The 23,963-nt window shown below is 38.3% G+C and overlaps 1 protein-coding gene across 4 annotated transcripts in view; it reads right to left on the bottom strand.

The window, feature by feature from the left end:
- Positions 1–7,833: 7,833 nt before the first annotated feature.
- Positions 7,834–23,963, bottom strand: part of LOC124804711 (NADH-cytochrome b5 reductase 2) — a 39,141-nt gene continuing 23,011 nt past the window's right edge. For all 4 annotated transcript variants that reach the window (XM_047264973.1, XM_047264974.1, XM_047264970.1 and 1 more), the window contains 2 exons: positions 15,693–15,887; positions 7,834–9,739 (listed from right to left, as the gene is read on the bottom strand). In XM_047264973.1, coding sequence (XP_047120929.1) covers positions 9,567–9,739; positions 15,693–15,887 — 368 coding nt within the window. In that variant the 3' untranslated portion in view covers positions 7,834–9,566. The remainder of the gene's footprint in view (positions 9,740–15,692; positions 15,888–23,963) is intronic.

Raw genomic sequence — 23,963 nt, 5'->3', positions numbered from 1 at the left:
AAAAGGAAGAGAAGGAAACGTAGTAGGTGAATATGGAATGGGAGTAAGTAATGAAAGAGGAAGCCGCCTGGTAGAATTTTGCACAGAGCATAACTTAATCATAGCTAACACTTGGTTCAAGAATCATAAAAGAAGGTTGTATACATGGAAGAAGCATGGAGATATTGGAAGGTCTCAGGTAGATTATATAATGGCAAGACAGAGATTCAGGAACCAGGTTTTAAATTGTAAGACATTTCCAGGGGCAGATGTGGACTCTGACCACAATCTATCGGTTATGAACTGTAGATTAAAACTAAAGAAACTGCAAAAAGGTGGAAATCTGGGGAGATCGGACCTGGATAAACTGAAAGAACCAGAGGTTGTAGAGAGCTTCAGGTAGAGCATTAGGGAACAATTGACAAGACTGGGGGAAAGAAATACAGAAGAAGAAGAATGGGTAGCTTTGAGAGATGAAATAGTGAAGGTAGCAGAGGAGCAAGTTGATAAAAAGACGAGGGCTAATGGAAATCCTTGGGTAACAGAAGAGATATTGAATGTAATTGATGAAAGGAGAAAATATAAAAATGCAGTAAATGAAGCACGCAAAAAGGAATACAAACGTATCAAAAATGAGATCAACAAGAAGTGCAAAATGGCTAAGCAGGGATAGCTAGAGGAAAAATGTAAGGATGCAGAGGCCTATCTCACAAGGGGTAAGATAGATACTGCGTACAGGAAAATTAGAGAGACCTTTGGAGAAAAGAGAACCACTTGCATGAATATCAAGAGCTCAGATGGAAACCCAGTTCTAAGCAAAGAAGGGAAGGTGGAAGGAGTATATAGAGGGTCTATACAGGGGTGGTGATGATGAGGACAATATTAGGGAAATGGAAGAGGACGTAGATGAAGATGAAATGGGAGATACGATACTGCATGAAGAGTTTGACAGAGCATTGAAAGACCTGAGTCGAAACAAGGCCCCAGGAGTAGACAACATTCCATTAGAACTTCTGACAGCCTTGGGAGAGCCAGGCCTAACAAAACTCTACCATCTGGTGAGCAATATGGATGAGACAGGCGAAATTCCCTCAGACTTCAGGAAGAATATAATAATTCCAATCCCAAAGAAAGCAGGTGTTGACAGATGTGAAAATTACCGAACTAACATGAATTCTTCACAGATGAATGGAAAAATTGGTAGAAGCCGACCTCGTGGAAGATCAGTTTGGATTCCATAGAAATGTTGGAACACCTGAGGCAATACTGACCCTACGACTTATCTTGGAAGAAAGATTAAGGAAAGGCAAACCTACGTTTCTAGCATTTGTAGACTTAGAGAAAGCTTTGGACAGTGTTGACTGGAATACTCTCTTTCAAATCCTGAAGGTGGCAGGGGTAAAATACAGAGAGCGAAAGGCTATTTACAATTTCTACAGAAACCAGATGGTAGTTATAAGAGCCGAGGGACATGAAAGGGAAGCAGTGGTTGGGAAGGGAGTGAGACAGGGTTGTAGCCTATCTCCAATGTTATTCAATCTGTATATTGAGCAAGGAGTATAGGAAACAAAAGAGAAATTCAGAGTAGGTATTAAAATCCCTGGAGAAGAAATAAAAACTTTGAGGTTCGCCGACATTGTAATTCTGTCAGAGACAGCGAAGGACCTGGAAGAGCAGCTGAACGGAATGGACAGCGTCTTGAAAGGAGGATACAAGATGAACATCAACAAAAGCAAAACGAGGATAATGGAATGTAGTCAAATTAAATAGGGTGATGCTGCGGGAATTCGATTAGGAAATTAGACGCTCAAAGTAGTAAATGAGTTTTGCTATTTGGGGAGCAAAATAACTGATGATGGTCAAAGTAGAGAGGATATAAAATGTAGACTGGCAATGGCAAGGAAAGCATTTCTGAAGAAGAGAAATTTGTTAACATCGAGTATAGATTTAAGTGTCAGGAAGTATTTGTATGGAGTGTAGCCATGTATGGAAGTGAAACATGGACAATAAATAGTTTAGACAAAAAGAGAATAGAAGCTTTCGAAATGTGGTGCTACAGAAGAATGATGAAGATTAAATGGGTAGATCACATAACTAATGAACAGGTATTGAATAGAATTGGAGAGAAGAGAAATTTGTGGCACAACTTGATTAGAAGGGATCGGTTGGTAGGGCATATTCTGAGGCATCAAGGGATCACCAATTTAGTATTGGAGGGCAGCGTGGAGGGTAAAAATCATAGAGGGAGACCAAAAGATGAATACACTAAACAGATTCAGAAGGATGTAGGTTGCAGTAGGTACTGGGAGATGATGAAGCTTGCACAGGATAGAGTAGCACGGAGAGCTGCATCAAACTAGTCTCTGAACTGAAAACCACAACAATAACTAGGAAAAGTGTTTTACCAGTCGTCATGTTGTTAGTTCTCCAGATTTAGTATTAAAAGTTGTGCGAGTGTCTCAAGTTTTTGTACAGTCATGTGGCGAGTTTTTTTAATACCTCCATGAGAACACTGAAGCATAATTCATTACGTAAGTCCACAGCATGTGTTTATCTTGGGGCAATGCTTATGACTTGTAATGCCTTGTCCTATATGGCCTGCAGGTGGCACAGACGTTTTGGCGTTGCATAAGCCCAGACAGGAGCTACATATGTCATTTTCCTGTTAACCACAGGGTACAGCTGTTTGAGCCTCGTGTGTGCTTTGTTAGTGGTGTGTTTTAATTGGTCCTCCCATGTGAGTTTCCTGTCCAGCCACACACTGAGATATCTGATGTTCTCACAGTGTAGTGTAATTTGTCTGCAGTATTGGTGTTTGTGCAGTTGTTACTGTGTATGTGTAAACAGAACTGCCTCACACTTGTCAAAGTTTGCCTAGCATGCCATTTCTCCAGCAAAGGTTTCATGTATCTCAGTGCTGTCTGTGGTCATGAGTCAACATTTGGTGGTTTCCAGTCTTGCACTAGGATGCCCATAAATGATAACTATGTTATAAGTAGCTGGAGTATCATTTCTGTAGAAGTTAAACACAGGCACCAGGATTATGGCTTTCAGTACTCTGGATTGAATACCGAGTAATAATGAGATTTTCACTCTGCAGCGGAGTGTGCGCTGATATGAAACTTCCTGGCAGATTAAAACTGTGTGCCGGACCGAGACGAACTCGGGAGGGACCTATTGCCTTTCGCGGGAAAGTGCTCTACCAACTGATCTACCCAAGCACAACTCACGCCCCGTCCTTGCAGCTTTACTTCTGCCAGTACCTCGTCTCCTACCTTCCAAACTTTACAGAAGCTCTCCTGCGAACCTTGCAGAACCAGCACTCCTGAAAGAAAGGAAGCTGTGAGGACGGGGCGTGAGTCGTGCTTGGGTAGCTCAGTTGGTAGAGTACTTGCCCGCGAAAGGCAATAGGTCCCGAGTTCGAGTCTCGGTCCGGCACACAGTTTTAATCTGCTAGGAAGTTTCACTGTGTAATGATGATTGATTGTCCTGAATGTCAATATTGAAACTTCTGTTTGTGAAATATGAGTGTACAAGAATACAAGTGCGCCAGAAAACCAGCATAACAGTGTGTGGATGAGGTCATTATGCCACTAGCCCCTTACTCAGAATGATTGTAGGGGAGCAGATGTAGGAATCCCACATTATCACTCATGGCAAAGACTTGGAGGTAATTTTCCATTATCTTCCTCTAACATGCAAAGAAGTGACAAGTATGCATCCATATCAAGTGAATGACTTATGAGTGCTTATAATTTGGTAGTATTGGGTTTTGTGCTGTTAAGGGTGCCTGGAAAGGGCGAGGATAAAACACTCAATCCCTGTCAAATTTCTGACCATTGACCTTTTCAGGCATGTCTTGACCTCCATGAAAATATTATGAACAAATGGAGGGGGGGGGGGGGGTGGTCACAATAGGCAGCACACTCACTTGTTGCAAATTTGTGTGTGGAACACTGAAGAAGAACCCCTCAAGTCATCTGGCTCCATTGAAGGGACAAACTCCGTGACTTCCTCGCACATCTAAACTCTATTCATCCCAACATCCAATTCACTATGGAGACCGTGGCAGAAGCAAGACTGCCATTCTTTGATATCATGGTCAAGAGAAGAGAAGAGGGCAGCATAGAATGCGCACCATCTTAGATACAGAGAGTCTTCTCCAGAAACTGGAACACCTCAGAACTGTGTTCCAAAAACTTGGAATAGATTTGTTGCACTTTGTGCCCTTCCACTAGAGTATAACCTATAGAGGTGGGCAAAGTATGGGAGAAAGAGGCAGCCACTGCCTTTTTAGTGTACACTGGTGCACTATTCAGCACATACTGAAAAAGCACCGAGAAAAGAGCTGCCTTTTATCGGCCCAATAAACACAGGCATTACTAGGAAGCATCAAATATGACCTCAATTTACAGAAAGCTGGGTTTATCAGATTCCTAGCCAATGTGCCATGACATATTGGACAGAAAGTGTGCACCATATGCTCGTCTACGACATTAAAATCACAATTCTTGAAGCATTGAAACCACTCACAACACGTTCTTTCACTAATAGCGCCCTTACCATACATACTTGAGAGCATTCGATGAGATTCGGCCGCTGTTTTCTGCATATTGAAACAGTAACACCTCCTGCAAAGGACAAGAATTAGGCTCGTAAACTGTCATTTTCAATCAAGAACAACTTTATGACGCAAACACAAATCGAATAATGTTTGAATAAGGTTATGTTGACAGTGGTCCAAGCTAACTGCCTGACATCTGCAATCTGTTTCTTTCAATCACTACTTACCGTTGTCGCCACCTATCAGCAAACAGCGGAAGCAAAGTTGTACACCTTTCATAATAAGTGATAAACTACTTAATTTTCATCATTTTGTGGGGGTTGTCTGCGGAAAAGTTTTGTAAAGGTTTGAAATTGTGTGTAAAGTTTGCTGCATGTCACTAGGTGCGCTCATTCTCAAATACTAGATGCATAAATTATGGATATTAGCATGTTATAGGTCACACTGCTTTTTCACTCCCAATGCCATCTCCACACCTCTGATAGGTAGGTTGTTCTTACAGCCACAGAGATTCTTTCCAGACAATTAGTGTTACGTGTACCAAGTTCAGTTGAAATTGGTCCACTGGATTGAATGTGTACAGAAAAGGGCAGAATGGGTGTCCATAGGCTTGTTTGACCATGGGAAAGTACCACAGACTGTAAACTGTGTGAGGGTAATAACTTTATTTCTATTCCATTTTTGGGGAACGTATCATACAAGATCAGGAGACTTCTACAGAAGCAATACGGTTACAGAGTTGCCTTTTCCGTAAATAATAGTTTGAAACAAAGAGTGATTCATACTAATGGGGCGTGGGAAGAACTTGGCACTAAATCCGGAGTTTACAAAATTACTTGTAACGACTGCCCAAACTATTACATTGGACAGACAGGTAGACCCATTAAAGTAAGATATAAAGAACACATGCTACGTAAAAATGGGGAAAACATGTATAATTCCACGTTTGCTGAACATCTATGGCTCTTACAGCACATGCCACGTAAACTGGAGGACATAGAATTCCTACACGAAGTAAGGGTTACAAACTGGACCTGCTCAAGGAATTAGAGATTTTCAAGCATCTGTCTCAAAAATATGGTTTTAGTCTTAATGAACAGGTGCAGCTTAGAAACAAATTTTTTTTGGATAGTTTCAAACCCCTCCTTGCTGTAATGTAATACAGTCTGGCTGACCAGAAGTTAGTTTCCTTGGCTGTTGATGCTGGTGAGATGCACCTTTCCTGTCTTGTTGGGATTTTATGTATTTTGATGTTTGCTGTTCGAGGCTTTCGATGAGTATGTGTGGTTAAATGAGTGTTATGTTTATTCATGACTACAGATAGTTTCGTTTTACTGTAACATTTTGGTTGCTTTCGCTAATATGTATCTAAGTTATGCGAGACTCTCGCGCATAACACTAGTGCCCTCTCTCGTTAGATGTGTTCCTTAGCGTAAGCTTCATCTGCTTGACACTAGGACACAGGTAAGTATCCATGGGTTTTAATGTGCACGAGTGTCTCGCACATACCACAAGTGTCCTCTCTCGGTGAAACTGTTTGCCCTAGGGTGTCCACACCCTCTTCACGCTAGTTCACAGGCGAGGTACTATTGCTATGTTGTGTTCGCATCGACCTTCTGTTCCTAATTACATCGTATAAATGGAGATGATGTTTTAGCTACTGACGACGCCTTTGGCACGATTGTTATATGTATCTCCAATGCAGGATGTGATTTTTGTAAGTGACTAAAAGTTTTGTGCTTGTAATACTTTGGTAATTTTATGGTTACTTAAGCTATAAGTGTTTTTTCTTTCTCTGTTATGGCCCTAAGTTTTTGCTAATGACGGTATCTTCCTGTTCAGGTGTATTTTGCTTCTGATGAAGGTATATTTAGATATACCAAAACTGTGGTCAAGGATTTCAATAAATCTTTATCCTGGAACTGTTAGGCTGTTATCATTTACTGTGAAGATTTTCAACAGTTGCTGTTCCAGCCATGTTTAAAATCTTTAAACTGCTCACTTTAGCAAGTTTATGATCAGGACCATTTTTGTTCACAATTTAATGTAGATTATTAATGTATATGGCACTTTTCACATTAAACTGCATAGTTTTCAAAATTTTTAAGAAAAACTGCTAAAAAATAATGTCCTCAACTTCTCCCACCCCCCCTCCTCCTCCTCCTCCAAACCCGATGCTTAAACTGGTGTAACTTTTTACCAAACAATATGTGGACTGTATAGAATAATTTGGAGTTGGAGGGAAACTTTTACTCTTGATGTTGAGGTTAGGCCGTTTTTTGCACTGCCAGTAATTGCATCATTTAAGGAGAAACTGAATAATATTGAATTACTAGGATAAACCTAGCCAATTCTGTACTTCCACTCATGATACATGACAATTTCTTTAAATTTATTTGCACTCTGTCTCCAAAAATAATAAATCCATATAAATATCTATCTATACAAAAATAAATGCCAGCCAAAGTGAAGCATTACTTTTAAATACAGACCAGAATTAAACAAGGAAAACAGAAGTGCCATGAAATTACATACATGATTTTATTTTTAAGAACACTACTGTCTCACAAAACTGAACTTATAACATTAATGATGCTGGACATAATAGAAACCTTCTGTGGTGTACTTTCTTAACACTGTAAATGAGATTCAAATAAGTGTGCTGTCTGTAAAGTTTGTACACCAAAAATCTTCAGTAACTTTGCCATACAAACTACTTCAAATACATTTTTTAGTTCAATCATGTGGACAATACCAAACGAAGAATTATGTAATTAATTCATCATATCACAAGCAAAGGAACTCTAAACATAATACACATTTGCAAATTATTTTTCGAGATTTTTCTTTGCTGACATTTCACACAATTTTACAATACTTGCATAATGAGTCTGCTGATGTTTCGTAGAAACTCACATGTTCATGAAAGGAGTCAAGTTACATGAAATGTGTGAAAAATGCTTTTAACATCTCTGGAATGATATGTCCTGTGAATCTGATAAAGAGGGGAGGGAGGGAGGGGAGGGGGGGGATTTTAGCATAGAATTTTAATTATTCAAGCACCTGTCACAGCAAACATTTAAATACCCTGTTGGTGGCTGTAACAACATTATTTTCCTTCTTGTACTAAAAATTGTTTCATACAGCCAAAATTTGTATTATTCTGCACCAGTCTTAATGCTGTATAGCTGCTAGCATTCATAATGAAACTTATATTTTTGTAAATTTGTGAAAGACTGGTAGTGATGACATATGGAAGAAGTCTGCAAGAAGCAGTAAACAAACAGAAAGCAACTGAAACGTGTGTATTTCAGTGTTGTTCTCACATTCAATGCATAAATAAAAGACATAATGTAATCTAGTTACAAAAACCTGTGCAGGAGAGAAGCATTGATATATAATTATGAATATAAAAAATGTATCCTTATAAAATGAACATACCGTATACAAGTACAAACTTACCAGTTTGCCTCACACACTGTGTCAAGTAACATTCATCTGTATATTTCAGAACAATCAGCTGTGTGGCATTCATGAGAGAAATGCCAAATAATCTGAACCAACAGATTTTAATGAAATAATGCTGTCGTACACAAACAATGGCAAATAAAGTTTCACAAGAAGAATTCACAACTGTTTTACTGTTTCAAAAACTATTGTGCATGTTTCGATTTACATTAATTACAAGAATAACCTAAAATAATTACTTGTTTTCAATCTAATCACATTAAAATGAAAAGGTGAAAGCCAGTTACTTGAATAATACTGTCAAAATCTCTCTTATTGTTCTAAGTGTTCAATGTATTTAGTGACCTGGATTGGTGGTCTCGAAAGTTAGACATATCATTTATATTTAATTTTCTAATGCCATAAGTGCTAAAACAGCAGCCAATAAATGTTGCATCACTGACTGTTCTAGATTCACATCAGTTGTTAATGACAATTCAAGTATATTCTAGTACTAACTGTACATCAACAAATGTAAAGCTCTTTCAGAACATGCCTAACTATTGTGCTGTTTTTTACTTAGGTGATATAAATTTATACTGTCTTCACTAGCGCTGCCATAAGAACACAAATTAGCAAATTTGATTCTACTGGGCAATAAACTACCCTAAGATCACATACCTTTTTTAAAGTAAAGTTTGAACGCTTTACAGAAAGCTGTACGATTTTCCTGGGTATAGCACATGTTTATTATATATCTAAAAATATTATATATTTATTTGTTGGCAGCAAGAACCAAGATCTTTAATCCAAAGCATCTACACCAAAGTAAAACATTTTGAAGATGATTAATATGTACAGCTATGTCACTAAATCATGTAATTTATCTTTAACTTGTTTAATGTCTATCCGAGAAATGCAAGGAGCAAAATCTGCTTTCACACAAATCCATAACAACATTCCATTATATGACACTGGCAGCAAACGTTTTTTGGTCAGCAACAGTTATTATGAACAACATGTAATGGCGAACTAATCACTATAAAGCATACAAGACAAAGACAATGTCTTTGCATCTCACACCGAAGTGTGCCTAACAGCATATTACAAGCCAACATACAAGCTGTCTCACAAAGAGTCATCCAACACATTTCCTAATCCTAAGTAAATGCAAATCCCTATGTCTAAAATGGGATGAATGCCATCATTTACTTTATATCTATATAAAAATCATATCACACAGTGCTGGAATATGTATATCCTGAGATGGAGAGCACTCCAGGGAATGGTAAAGATACATTTATCAACCTTGTGACTTTGGATTTTTAAGCACCAACTTTCTAGGCATTAAACACATTGGCAAACACATACAAAAAAATGATCACATCTGATATGACATGATGATATACTCTTATACAAAACTAACTACACTATTATAGGTGGCAGCATAAACTGCCTTACCCATAATCTTGCTAAACAATCTCACTATAAAACTATTATTGTAATTCCATTCATATGAAGATGTTTACCTAACAAATTCGGATTCCAAAAACACATTACCCTACTGTAAATTTACTTAGTAGGCAAATCTCAACTTAGGATCATATCCTAGTTTATCAAGATTTGGCACACAAGCAAAATTGATCATAGGAGGGGGTCCACACATTAACACCAAGGTGTCTGAAGCTGGTGGGAAAAGATGTTCCTTTATCATTTCTGCTGATACAAATCCAGTACTGTATTTCCAACCTAAAAAAAATTAAAAACCAGAATGTCAAGAATTTCAGTTATAATATGTTCACAAAATAAAATTTGTGTGCGCTACAAATTATAAAATGCTAGATTAAAGGAATCCTCACATCTTGGAAAGTTCCATGCAAACAACAAGAAAACACAGTTGGTCTTGTACACAACAAACTGCATCAAGTGCTTTGAAACATTATAATTAACAATACAAAAGCAAAGATATAAGTAACAGTGCCAAGATCTCTCTTCAACACGCAAGTCCCGCTGTTGAAGTAATATCTAATTTCAACTGTGAAATATGAATATGCACTGAATGGAGATTTTCAGTGGAAATGGTGGTTTGTTACATGAAGACAAGCTTAAACTGTGTCCGTTAAACGAGACTCACTAAAACTGTGTGCCAGAACAGATCTTCAACCCACGTATCTGCCTTTAACATGCAGTACTGTCTGGGCCACCTAAGCACAATTCGTGGACTCTCCCCAACTTTCAATTATATGCTCTCCATTCCTCCAAATTCCACAGTGGTTATACCACAATGTAGAAAATTAGCAGCTACTGTAGAATCAGAACAGTGGGAGATGAACTTAATTACAGCATTAGACTCATCACTTAGATAAAACACACACATTCTATGAGCATCTGTTGTTGATTATATGAGCCACTGGTAAAGTTGAACTTTTTCTTGTCCCAAATGCATTAACAGAGTGTGAAAAGCTAGTTTTGGGTTCAAGACACAGTTTGACACATTTGTTTTGACCCACAGTTTCCCAAACTGTATTGTATGGGAAGTTAGTAAGAGGTTTTGCAAAAAATCTATTAATAACAGTTATTTTTTTTTACTCCAACATTCTGACAATGCTGTTTTTTTTAATTGTATTATGATTTCTATGTTATTAGTTACGACTCAAAGTTGAAGTAAGTACCGAGTAAACAACTTTTTCATATTTTTAAAAAATTGTATTAACCTTTAAAATAAATAAGATGTTCAATCAAAGTACTAGGGTTCTGAAAGTGTTCTGTCAAAGGAAACGTTTGGGCACCCGTGTTTTAAGTTATCAATGTCTCTCAAATCTGCCAGATAATTATTGACAATAATATGCAGGGGGGAAAAAGAAAAAACAAAGAAAAGTACTTTAAAGGTGAATAACGGGCTCATTACAGTTATTTCCCAGTTTTAAACCCCTTAATTTACTTTCGCTGTATCAGATTTCGACTTCAACACATTCTTATTGAGTAATCTAAAGTTTATGATAAGACTGTCCCCAATAAATTTGAATAAAATTTAGTTATATCTTACATCTTCCAAAAGAAGGTTAGTATTGACAACTATCATCAAAATCAATTTTCTATTGCTTGCAATAGAATCACATGTAAAAGAAAAAGTGACTTATTTACTGAATCTTTTTGTAGTGGTAGTTTTCAGACAGATTAAACTCTGCTGTGGAACAACTTCACAAGAGCAGTATCATCCCATTTCATTACTAAGCTTTTAAACTGTTTGAAAAGTAATGTAGCATAGACTTTTTAAATACAGGGTGTTCATAAATTCTGGGAACACTTGCACAAGAACTAAACATTGTACAGATGTCACACATATTGTATTTTGAAGAGAACTCTAAGTTGTTGTTGTTTTTTTTTTTTTTTCTTCTTCACACACACACACACACAAACATTCAATGTGTGAAGCATGAGTGACCTGGCAGACATCAATACAAGAACTGAATTCTTGCCATACCCATCTCAGCATGGCATCATCAACTGTAGCAGCTTCTTCCCGTATTCTCTCCCGGAGCTCTGCTACATCACGTGGTAGAGGCGGTACATACATCAGATCTTTAATGTGACCCCACAGAAAAAATTCACATGGAGTGAGATCTGGTGATCAGGGAGGCCATTCCATGAAACAGCTCGCTCTGCACCTGAACTCGCCATGTTTGCAACTAGCGCTGGTTATCAGTAAATTACTAAAGTATGCTGTGACGGTAAACATGGAAGAAGAAGAAAAAAAAAAAAACCACTACTTTCAGGATTTCTCTTCAAAATGACATATGTATGATATCTGTATAATGTTTGGTTCTTGCACAATAAGTAACTGAAAGTGTTCCTTGACATTATGTACACACTGTATTTATAACAGAAAAAAAATTCTCACTGAAAAGAAGTTTGGATTTTGAAAAAGACTTTATGAACAGTCCACACAATATATTAGCACCGATAAATTTGAACTTCTTACTACTGAGACTGTGTTAAGGATTTCAACTGTATGAATGATGAAATCACCATTCAAAAGTTAAAATATTATGAAATCGTTGGTACATTATATTTGGGTTTTTAATCTTCTGTATGCCAGTAAGAAATGTTCAACAGATCATTCTCCACCAAAATAGCAATGGGAATTGTCAATTTGAGAATCCAGGCATGGTAATCCAGAGGTTTCTATCCAGGGTACTATGTTGTATCAGATATTCCTAGTCCTGTGTATGCAATCATGAGACACACATTCTACCCAATAAAAAATAGTAATAGTTCTCTTGAAGAAATTATTAATGTGAAGAAACTGTAACGAAAGTTTTAGACCACTTTGTGCACACATTTCAGTATCTCTTACATTCTAAGAGAGATAATCTGTTCAAACAGTTAATTACAAGCAGAAGACCGTTTTGTGTTGAGTTATTGGGAATATGTATGTGTAGCAATCTGGAGTAGAAATACCACACAGGTCAGTTACATTTGCAGTAGGTCTGTTTACGTACACTAATGGGTCGTGTGTGTGTGTGTGTGTGTGTGTGTGTGTGTGTGTGTGTGTGTGTGTGTGTGATGAGAGAGAGAGAGAGAGAGAGAGAGAGAGAGAGAGAGAGAGAGAGAGAGAGAATTTGTCAACTATTTCACAATACATGTACTTAATTCTTTCGTTGTTGCTAATATTTAAAATGCTATCTCTCAATTTAGTTTCATTAAAGCCTTAGCTTGGAGGGAACATTTTGCAAAGCAGCCAGCTGTTTCAGATTCGTAATAAGGATCCACAAATGTGGTGAAACATTTACGAGAAATGAACAATAAATTTAAGTTAAATTCAAAACATCAACTACAAATGAAAGCCTACATTAAATATTCATTAGAAATGTTCTTTATGGAAAGGGCAAATAATATGGTGCCAAAAAATTCACATAAGGACTATATGGTGTTGAAGATGGGGATTACACATGGGGGTGGCATCAGTTTCATTCAGCAGAATATGATCAAGGTAACAGATTTGAATTCATCTACACCTGAGAATCAGGTTAAGAGCAGATGAGGGAGCAATTCTATGATCCAATGTACATAAAATACTTGCAAAAAAGTGCAGATATAGTAATGTTTGTGACAAACTGATTAAGGCTTTTGCCAAGACAGAGAAAGATAGAGTGCAGATATCTTCCTTACAAGCTTCTTGAGTCTTTGAGAAGCACACTATTAACACTTACAGCACGGTGCCCGTATGCCATACGGGCGCGCCAGCCCTGTCGTCGGTGACGGCGCCCGTATACCGTACGGGCGAGCCTTCATTTGGCTCCGTAAGCACGTTTAGCGCGTCTCCGGAGCAGTTTCGTCAACTAATGTGGAGGTATTTCATTCTTCTTCCGCAAGAGGCAAGCACTTATCGGCTATCTCATCCTGGGAGTGGCTGTGAGCACTGCAAAGACGAAGTTACCTGCAGTTCATTCACAGGTGTTTACGATCGTGAAAATATCGCGCAGCGATTTGACGGAGGCAGAGATCTTGGATATTCTTTATGGAGATGCAGGATCTGAAATTGACCATTCTGACAAAGAGGATTTGTACTCTCCAGACGAAAGTACAAGTGATGATTCAGGTATGTGTATGTCTGAATTGTTCATAAGTGAAGAGTTCATTACTGCATTTTGTATCATGAGTAATGTTCATTACTTCACTTGCATTTAGTACCTTTTAGTACCAATCTTAACATTATATTTTTTCTATGCAGACAGTGGTACAGACCATCAGTCATCATCTGTGGTACCTGGTCGTGTGAGCCTCACTGAGCACAAAGAGCAAGATTGGTCGGAACCAGACGATCAGCCAGCACTGCCGGATTTCCAGGATGTAGTCGGCGTAGCATCACATTTTTCAGATGCAACTGAGGAGCTTCGATATGGAACAAGTGGTCTGCAGTAAAATTGCAAGAGATTTACTGGTCTCTCAGTATTATTTTGCATATGTGCGTCTTAAAATTGCCAAAAATCAGTGATTATTGGTCAACAGACCTGTTTCCGCAGGCAGGATTTGCGAGTAAATTGTTGAGTCGCGATCGATTTTGCGCTACATTGTCGATGTTACACTTTGAGTGACAATGCTACGTTCATTAGCAGAGGCGAAGAAAAGCACGGCCCACTTCACAAAGTGAGGCCTTTGTTTGATTTCTTTGTGAATAAAAGCAAAATTACTTTTCGTCGAGGCATGAATCTGACAATAGATGAGGCAATGTGTCCCTTTCTTGGTAGAACAAGCTTCAGAGTATACATGAAAAACAAACCCAATAAATATGGAATAAAACTATATGCTCTCTGCGATTCAACTGGTTATATGCTAAACTGTGATGTATATACGGGTTCTGCAGGCAATGTTGACAGAACACTAAAACTAAAAAAAAAAGATAGTTTTTCAAAGGAAACACCATCTCCTGGAAGTGAAGTGGAAGTCAAAATGAGATTTTTTTTTTCTTTCCACAAAGCACAAGTCTACCAGCAGTAGTATTCAAGTGAGGTCCAAAGGTGGAATGACAGAAATTGTAAAGCCACCCGTAATTATTGATTAGAATAGGAATAAAGCTGGGGTTGACAGAGCAGATCAGTTCTCCAGCTATTGTCCGTTTGCCCAAAAAACTGTTTTTCCACTTTTTTATCGTGTCAACTGTCAACAGTTTTATTTTATATAAAGAGAACACTAAGAAGAATGTATCCCTAGTAGGCTTTAATCACAGAGTGGGGAAGAAATTGGCTGAGAATGGCGGAAATATTTTTCAGCAACAAGCCGCTTCATCCTCACAAATTGAGAGGACATTTGCAAGGCACTTTCCAGAGAAGGTCCCACCCACTGCAAACAAGGTGACACTACTAGGTATTGAAAAGTATGTTCAGACAGGGGTAAGCGCATCAGGAAGGAAAGTAGATGATGGTGCAAAGACTGTGGCATTCGCCTTTGCGTCCCACAGTGTTTCCAGGATTTTCACACAAAGGTTAACTACATCTGAACTATTAAAATACTCTAGTTTACAGGTACCTGCAGTCCAGTGATATTTTGTTTTAAATTTAGATACAGTAATAATGGCACTACTCAATAGAGACATCATGTAAAAAGTTTTTTATCCACGATATTTTTGTGTCTTCTCTTTTTAATTATAACATGCCTTTTTATTTTATATTGTAATATAAACTCACATTCATGTAAAGCTCTTACTTTTTCCTTTTAAATGATGCAAGAACCATATTCCTATCATTTTTCTGTTCTTTGCAGTCTAATTTCAAACATCCATTAAATGTGCCAGTTCACAGCCAAGTGCCGGTTGTAAAGAGGGCAGTGTTGAAAATGTTAAATAGTGATTAGTGTGTTCTCTAAAAGAATTGTAGTCTGGATCTTCTCAAACAGTGGTGAACAAATAACTGTTTTCAAAAGATTAGAGACAAGTTAATATAACTGATTTACACGCAAGCAGTTACACAGTCACTGAACCTTCAGCCTAAATTTTGATACTTTTGGCTTTAAAATAATCCAATTCTGCCACCTCCAAACATTTATACCTTAGATTTCTGTACCAAAGAAATAACCACAATCACCTAATGACAATTACATATAGCACTCTTGTGCCAAATTAACAATCTCACACATTGCTTGAAAATATTCACTTCAGTGAGATACATAGGCAGGCAGACACGCAGGCAGATGATAAACTCACCTTCGGAAGGCCTATCTATAGTGTACCATAACTTGAACTGCTCTGGATGTGCCTTTGACACCTCTTCTAATTCCTCACGAAGAAGGATATCTTCCTCTGACTGATTTGCAAACAACAAGGCAAGCTGAGTTGTGTCTTCAGTAGTGCGAGTTATGTGCCGGATCAACTGCAACATTGGTGTAATCCCAGTACCACCTGCGAAGAAAGGACTAGTGTATAACAGACACATACAAATTATGTATGCTGTATCTACTCCTGTGTCTAACTGTTTTAAAATACTACACTTAAATATATCTTCTACAAAAGGAAATAAAAATTAATTTCATTTTGAGGCTAAAAATAGCATAGAACTATTGTGGTTGTTATTTGGACTGTGGCGCAATACAATGAAAATTTCTGCACCGAGTCACAAAGCAGGGCAGATACTGAAGAGTAATTCTCAGTGAATTCACTCAGAAGCAAAATTCTAAAGGCTATCAGAGATAACTGCTGAGAAAATTACATTTTCCTCTTTCTGAGATCCATCACTGTAAATAAGTGTACAGTTTATTTTTATTTTGTTATTTATTTATTTGCAAACACGAAGGGATACATACAGTGATGGGGTCGCCCTGGATCTGGAATGTGTCAAGATTATGATTACATGTATATTCAATTTCAACCTACTACCAGTAGTTAGCAAACAGAAACTATAGTAAAAGATAATAATAATAAATAATAATAATAATAATAATAATAGTAATAATAATAATAATAATAATAGTAATAATAATAATAATACAGTCACAATATAATATACAGCAACAGAATGAAAATAACCTTATCTAAATAAAATGGTTGTATTATTATTTTACAATCGTGAAACATTCTATGGAAAGCTCTCATTCACAAATTCCTCAATGCAGGAGGAAATTGAGTAATTTAGTTTTGAAAATTGATTACTTACTCCTCAAGTTTCTTAGCTTAAGGGGAAGAAATTTGAAATTTTTTCCAGCATATTTAGCACATCTCTGCACCATAGATAGATCTTTTTGATTGGTAGTGTGTATCCCATTTTTGTAGTGTCATGCATGTTGAGCTCTGAGTTGTTTTAAGAGAGATTGGGATTCTTCATGACAAAGCACATGACAGAAAAATGCATGTAGATGCCATAATCAGAATTCCCAGCCAGCTAAACAGTTCGAGACTAGTGGATCTTAAATTTTCTCTACAAATGATTCTAATCCCTCTTTCTGAGCAACAGAAGAGGTTCCCCAGAATATAATTCCATGTGAAATGCTGGAGTAAACATAAAAAATATGCTACCTTTGTGACTGATCTTCAATGCAAGAAAGCACCCTTAATACATAAACAGCTGAGCTCAATCTCTTCACAGTCTGAAGTACATGATGTTCCCAGTTTAGTTTGCAGTCTAACTGATGGTCTAGGAACTCTGTTTTATCAGCTCACAGTAGCTGCTAGTTACTGAATGTCAGGATGTATTAGCAAGTTTCAATCAAGTCATTAAAACTAACATTGGTGGAAAGGGAGTTAACAGTACTAATCTAAATAAGAGGACACGGCTTCCTTAAAATACTGCATACAAGAGTTATTGTACTTCACCAAATTTAAAAAACAATGTCGACTTTGTCACCAATTAATGAAGATTTTTGCTACTACCTTGTCATAAAACATGCATGTCTACCACACCAACCCAGGAAATCATTCCCATCTTCATATCACAACCTTTTTGCTTTATTGTTGACTTTTGGTTTATGGTCACAAGGCCATAGTACAGAGCATAATTCTCTGTCTAAGGCTGTGTCCTATGTGAACAACAGCTTCAGGCAACAAAACACAACCACAGGTGTAGTTACGGAAGTGTCCAATGTGAGCGACACCTGTGTCGCTGCCTGTCTTCCACTGTAACTGGCTACGTTTGAATTCAAACGTGTTTGAATTCAAACGTGTTTGAATCTTATCGCTGCAGCACGAGCGACAGAGCAACAGCCAAGTGTCTTCTCGGCAAAGCAGTGTAGCGGACGCAACGGCAGCTATGGATTACTTAACATCCGATTTTCAGAAAACTATTCGGTGAAAAAATTTGATATTTCCACAACCTATAGCTTGATATCTTTAAACGATAAAGGTCTGAATTTATGTTCTTATTCATCATAGTTATTGAGCTGCACGAAATTGAGTACATGGCTACACAAAATTTAAGAATTTGCAGAGGTAAAACCAAATTGTGTAGACTTCCTGTATAGTTCATTTACGGCCATACATTATTGCATAAGAAATGTAACCAATATATGCAAATTGTATTTAAAGTTGAAACCAGAGTGGTATCTCTTTTCATTCTTGAGGTATTGGTTGTTATATCCGCAGACAGGTCACTCGCGGTGCGTCCAAACATTTTCTGTGCTTCAAGAATCAAGTAGTCGTAAAAAATCATCATCTCACATAAAAAGTTCAAGATATCGAAACAACAAATTTTGGAAATGACAGCACACAGAAAGGACTATTTTATCATATGCTTAACACTCTATACGTTTTTGTAAACTCATGAGCAGAGCAAAAACAAAACCATGAGGTTTTGTCCAAATTTTCATAGCCAAACAAAAGGAGAGAAACAGGTAAACGGGGTATCAAAGTCACCAGATGGGGTCTAGTTTGTCATGAAAATATTTAACTGCTTGAAAGTAATCAGGGTAATTAATGAAAGCATAATTAATAAGCTGAGGAAAAATTTAAAACATTTCATGAAAAGCTGTTATAAATTAAGTATCAAAAATTTCATCTGTTCGAGACCTAATAACATTAACATTTCCAAAATACATATATAAAAAAAACAAATTTTACAAATTTCTGCCGGTTAACTTACGGCAAACACACACGCTCACCAGGTAGGACTTGCAAACTTTTACAACATTCTCCTTTCAAGGCAACAATTTCTACCCGTAATGAAATGGCAAACTTTTGCATGGAGAGGAGAAAAAAAAAAAAAAAAAAAAAAAACACACACAAACTAATAACCAACTACCTGTATAAAACACATAAGCACGTTGAGTAAAAGCCTTAAAAGGTATTGAATTGGAAAAACACACAACAGTTTCTGCTGACTAGAAACAATATAAAAAATCCACTACGGCGTACATTAACAACCTTGCTTGATTATAGCCAAATATACATCAACACAAATTTACGCAAGTTACAGTTTCCAGATGAGCAGGAGTTCGTTATGCAATTAACTAGTTCTTACCAAGAGGCAAAAGGAATTTTTCTTCTTTCTTAGAGTACCTTTTACACGTGAGTCTAGTAATACTAGTTATGGCAGGCAAGAGAATGGATCAGGTCTTAGTGCCTTGCATTTTAAACAGTAGTGTCACTGGTGCCTTAGACTTTCACAGACATGGCAGAGGCTAACAGTCAAATAAACCCGTAGGTAAGTTGGGAGGGGAAAGAAGCAATCCAAACCACAGATTTACTCTGACTCCCCCTCCCCCCTTTCGTCCTCAAAAGGGGACAAACGGACCACCCTTTCTAATATTACCACCTTCCCACACGTGGGCAGACGAGAATGAATGGCGGGAAACCCCAAAAAATACGGCTGGTATAATTAACAAAAATAAGTAAATTGAATTCAATTAAACTTCATAAAATCTGTTAACAATCAATAATCAACTTCTGGTGCGTTATGACTCCCAGAACTGAGCCTCCAAATGCTCTGCCGAGCCACCCACTGCCAGCCGTTTCAACGGATGCAGGAAGGCGCGCCGATTTTCAGAACCTCCTCGCCAGTCGACAGCATAAGGCCGAACTGCAGATAAGGTCCCTATTCCTTTCGAGGCGAGCAGTTAATGCCCCATACCACGGAGCCGCTATTCACGTCGCTTACACTGATGCCGCGGTCTGCGTGCTGTCCCTCTAGCACCAGCAGAGAAGTCACTTCTTGATGCCCCGACTGTCAACTCACTACGAGAGCTCATACAGCCACTTCTTAAACCCACGCGAACAGCTCACTTTTCTCCTTTCCCGCTAGAGGGAGACACCGAAGCCTTCAATTGCGACAAAGGAGCCACCGCCAGGAAACGGAGGCCGACTGCTTCACGATACACACTGTGGCACACTTTTCAAAGCTAACTTTACTATGGCTCAGATTCATTGTAATTTATTAGGAATTAAATGTGTGTAATATACTGGGATAGGTGTGAAGATCAACTTCTTTCGCAAGACCTTAAAACCATACTTAGTGGTGCAGTGTAAACAGTATACATAACACTTAGTATACAGAATTTTAACTGAGTCAGTAAAATTGTCCGGAATCTAGCCCTGGACCTTTACCAAACACGTAATCACGAACTGAATACACTACCCCTACACCACAGCTAGCTTTACTTCATAGATGTCAATTTGTGTACTTATGTTTGTATTTAGCGTAGTTAGTCACGAGGTAATCATTCCTCCGCATTTATTGACTCTTAGAAGTTCTTGGTCATGTAAAAAACATTTGTAATTGAATCAAATGCTCCTCTGCTCATTCACGTGTAATTTAAGAATTTGTCTGGTGGTCTTCGTAGTTTATTTATGAAATTCTCCATGGAGATTCCTCCCTTTGTAAATTTCATGCATAGCATTCCTTTTCGCTTTACAGAAACAGCTGCTTGGCTCTAAGCAGCCATCTTGTAGTGCAACAAGGTCACTCGCACGCAGGACACCCAAGCTTTTCACCCAATGCTGCTGCTTGTCACTGGAGTGTCGCGTATCCAGAAGTCGCTCGCTTCTGTCACTCACATACGACACGGCCTAACATTTTCATCTTCCAGTGCTGGTGATATCATCAGAAGCTTTAGTGACACAGAAAGCAGTTGCAGTCTCAAGCAAGATCAACAAGCCAAACTGTTCACTGTCCTTGCAATGGTCAGTTCCTGATATCAGACAGCTGTCTAAAGCCACGTTTACACTGAGTTAACTACATTCTCCGTAGTACTGGACTACTGATGTGGGCAACACAAAAACAGTGTTCCATGGCTGTGTCAGTAAGTCAAAGGTGCATTGTTCATGGGCTGTTACCATTAAATATCATTACACAACACCAATGTTTGGATTCTATCTCAATTCTTATGTGCGTGTTGTCTTTCTGTGTGTTGGATTAAGGTGTGGATGAGGTGCAAAGTTCATGAACTTGCCTCACTATATGAGGCATAGGAGTACCTCTGGAATGTCAGAAGCCAAAATTACAAAAAAAATACTAAATTTAAACAAGACTCATTGAAAAAAAAAAAAAAAAAAAAAAAAAATATGCTGTGGTGCTTTACACCAGCAGCAGTGATGTTGACAAGAAGATCAAATCTATCATTTCTCAGTACAGACATAAGGACAGCAAACTTGACAAAAGTAAGAGATCTGAGAGTGGTGCAGACTTTGCTTATGAGTCAAAGCAGTTTCCTTTTCGATGTCTACAGTTCCTGCATGATATTAGGAACCAAACGAAACAAGTGACAACTGAAGAGGTAAACAAGGTTTTTTGCTCATGTTTATTTTTATTCAATACTGCATAACAATTTTTAGTGACAATTATTTTGTAATGGTATAACTCCATGTGGGCTTACACAGTAATTTGCAAATTCATCACAGATTTCTTTATATGTGACTGAAGTTTTTCCACGATGTACGTTTGAGGGTGCAAAAATAGATTCTGCAGTTCCTGGGATCACTTCATCTATCTACAGGCATTAAGATTCCAAACTTCCTTGGGGGTTTTAATAGCTCCTTGACTTGGCATTTTTCCTTAAAAAATTGTAGCGACATACTGTTTTCATTTCAACTCTTTGTACCTTCTCCGATTGCAACGAATTTTTTTTTTGGAACAAACACTGATGCCATTATTCCACATGTATTTTCCACAACCACCCTTACCTTTGACAGTCGGTATTTAAAAATTCTTTATTTTGATCCTTCATTGTGCCTTCCTAGATATGGTTTCACAATGTTTTCTTGTAGTGGAAAAACATCACCTGCCACGAATATATGAATATACATGGTAGTGGCTTTGTCCCTCGAGAGCTGGCAAGTTCAGTTTTATTTATTCTCATTAGTTCACTTATAGCATCATTCTTAAAAACACCCCCATCCGAAATTCTTTCTTGGCAGTCAACATCGGCATATAAAAATGATTTAACTGGTGTCAACAACAGCAATCAACACAATGTTAATGACCCTTTGTAACTGTAACATTAGCTCCCAATAACAACTGGGTACTGTAAGACAACATGCTTCCCACAATGGGTGAAGTGGAGCACCTGGCTAAACATGCTTTCTTTTGCATGTCACTCATCTTCAGTCATTTGCATCGGAACCAAATAAAATTGACTTCATGTTTGCAAGAGATACCATGAACTGTTCAAAATGTACAAGATGAAGCTACAAACAAAGATGAAGGGGGAAGTATCCCGCCTCCACAAAAACGAGCCAAGAGAGGGTTGAAGAAGTGACCCCCCCCCCCCCCCCCCTTAAACAAGATGACAAATGTTGCAGCAATGACAAGAAAAAAACAGAAACAACAACAAACCCTATCAAGTTAGTTTGGACAACTTGTAGACAGCAAACTGCAGGAGTTTCCATCCTACAAAGGGGCATCTGGCACAAAAACATTCATAATACGCTATATGAGGTGGAGGTGAGTGTTCGTAGGAGGCACAGGAGTAAATGTAGAAGTGGCAGGGGGATTGTCAACTTCAGGTTCAGATTCCCCCCATTACATTTAGTGGAAGTCTTTCAGACACCAAGCTGAAACAATTATCTTCACTTAAAATGATAAAGTAAATTAGTTTGAATCTGAAAATAATAATGTACATCATCAAATACATGTTCAGAGTTACCTGTACATAATCCTGAAATCCTTTAACCAAAGCTTCACAAACTGCAGGAACTATTTGAGATATGGCTCGGGGTGTCCTCCTCCTCCTCCTCCTCCTCCTCCTCCTCCCCCTCCCCCCCTCCCCCGAGGGGTGTTAGGCGTCCTTTGCTGGTGTTTTCGTTATTCATTTTCATTGATGGAAATAGATGTTCTTGATTGGTGTTTGCTTTATTGCTTGCCACTGGTGGGAATAGGTGAATGGGAAACAGGTGCCAGTTATAACGTAATGTTGCTTACTTGTTGGCTAGTGCTGGCCGAGGCCTGTCGTCAGCACTCTGTGTACCTGCAGCTGCTGTGGTCTCCCACGTTGTTGTGTGCGTTGGTTCATATGAGCTGCAGTTCCATAGAGCTGTTACTGCTGACAGCACAGACACAAGAAGTCAATACCCGTCCCCTCTCTTCATGGTGGTGAGTCGCTTGGGTATTTCTATCACTTCTCTATCTTCCTCATGAAGGTAAGAGGTTGTTTTGCAATATGTGGGCTTCTTGAAGTTTTGCATTTTTGCTACACTTGTCCTAGATTCTGCCGCCATTGACTTTTTAGTTTTTTATTTTTAGTTTGATATGTCTTTGATGTCTAAATACCTGTGAGCGACGGCCACCCTGTCTCAACTACATCCACTAGTCAACACTAGCAGCCAATTCTGTAAACTCCAACAGCACGTAGCTTGTCAACCGCATCTTTCACTGAGCCAAGAACATCATCTATTCTGTCTCTATTTCAAAAAGTCGGCTTGATACCTGCTTGGCATACAGTCTTGCCCACACATTCAGTGACCCCTAAGGTAACGTTTTGTGCTTCCTCCTGCACTTCCCTATTGCCTTCATCCTTTGCCATCTTAGTTTCATCTATTATCTTCATCACATAACCACTGGCTCCAAATATAGACCTGAGATTTTGTAGTTCAGTCTTCAGAAGTTCTGCATCACTGATCCTGCACACTCTTTTGGTTAAAGTGTGCAGGGGGGATTTCTTCTGCAGTGGGCGAGGGTGGGAGATGGCATATGGTGGCGGGGGCCTTGTGTATACTCTATGGCCAAGTATATCATTAGGCTTTCAGTAAACTTCCCCACTGAAGAAAGGCAGCACGCCATTCTTTTCTATCTCCATAGTAAATTGAATCCTACTGTGCTTCCGATTGAGTTGTTGTTGGAAATTCTGTAGCTCCTCTTCTCCATGTTACAGATAACGAAGGAGTCATCAACATATCTGAGCCAAAATTCTGGGTGTAATAGTACAGACTGGAGTGCTGTTTCTTTCAATACTTCCATGAAGATGTCGGCTGTGACAGGTGAGAGAGAAACCCACAGCTACACCATCTATCTGTTCAATTAATTTCCCTTTCCCCTGAAATAAGTGGTCATTAAACAGT

The sequence above is a fragment of the Schistocerca piceifrons genome, chromosome 7, assembly GCF_021461385.2.
Source record: "Schistocerca piceifrons isolate TAMUIC-IGC-003096 chromosome 7, iqSchPice1.1, whole genome shotgun sequence".
NCBI lineage: Eukaryota > Metazoa > Arthropoda > Insecta > Orthoptera > Acrididae > Schistocerca > Schistocerca piceifrons.
This window is presented reverse-complemented; position numbering and strand designations above follow the sequence as displayed.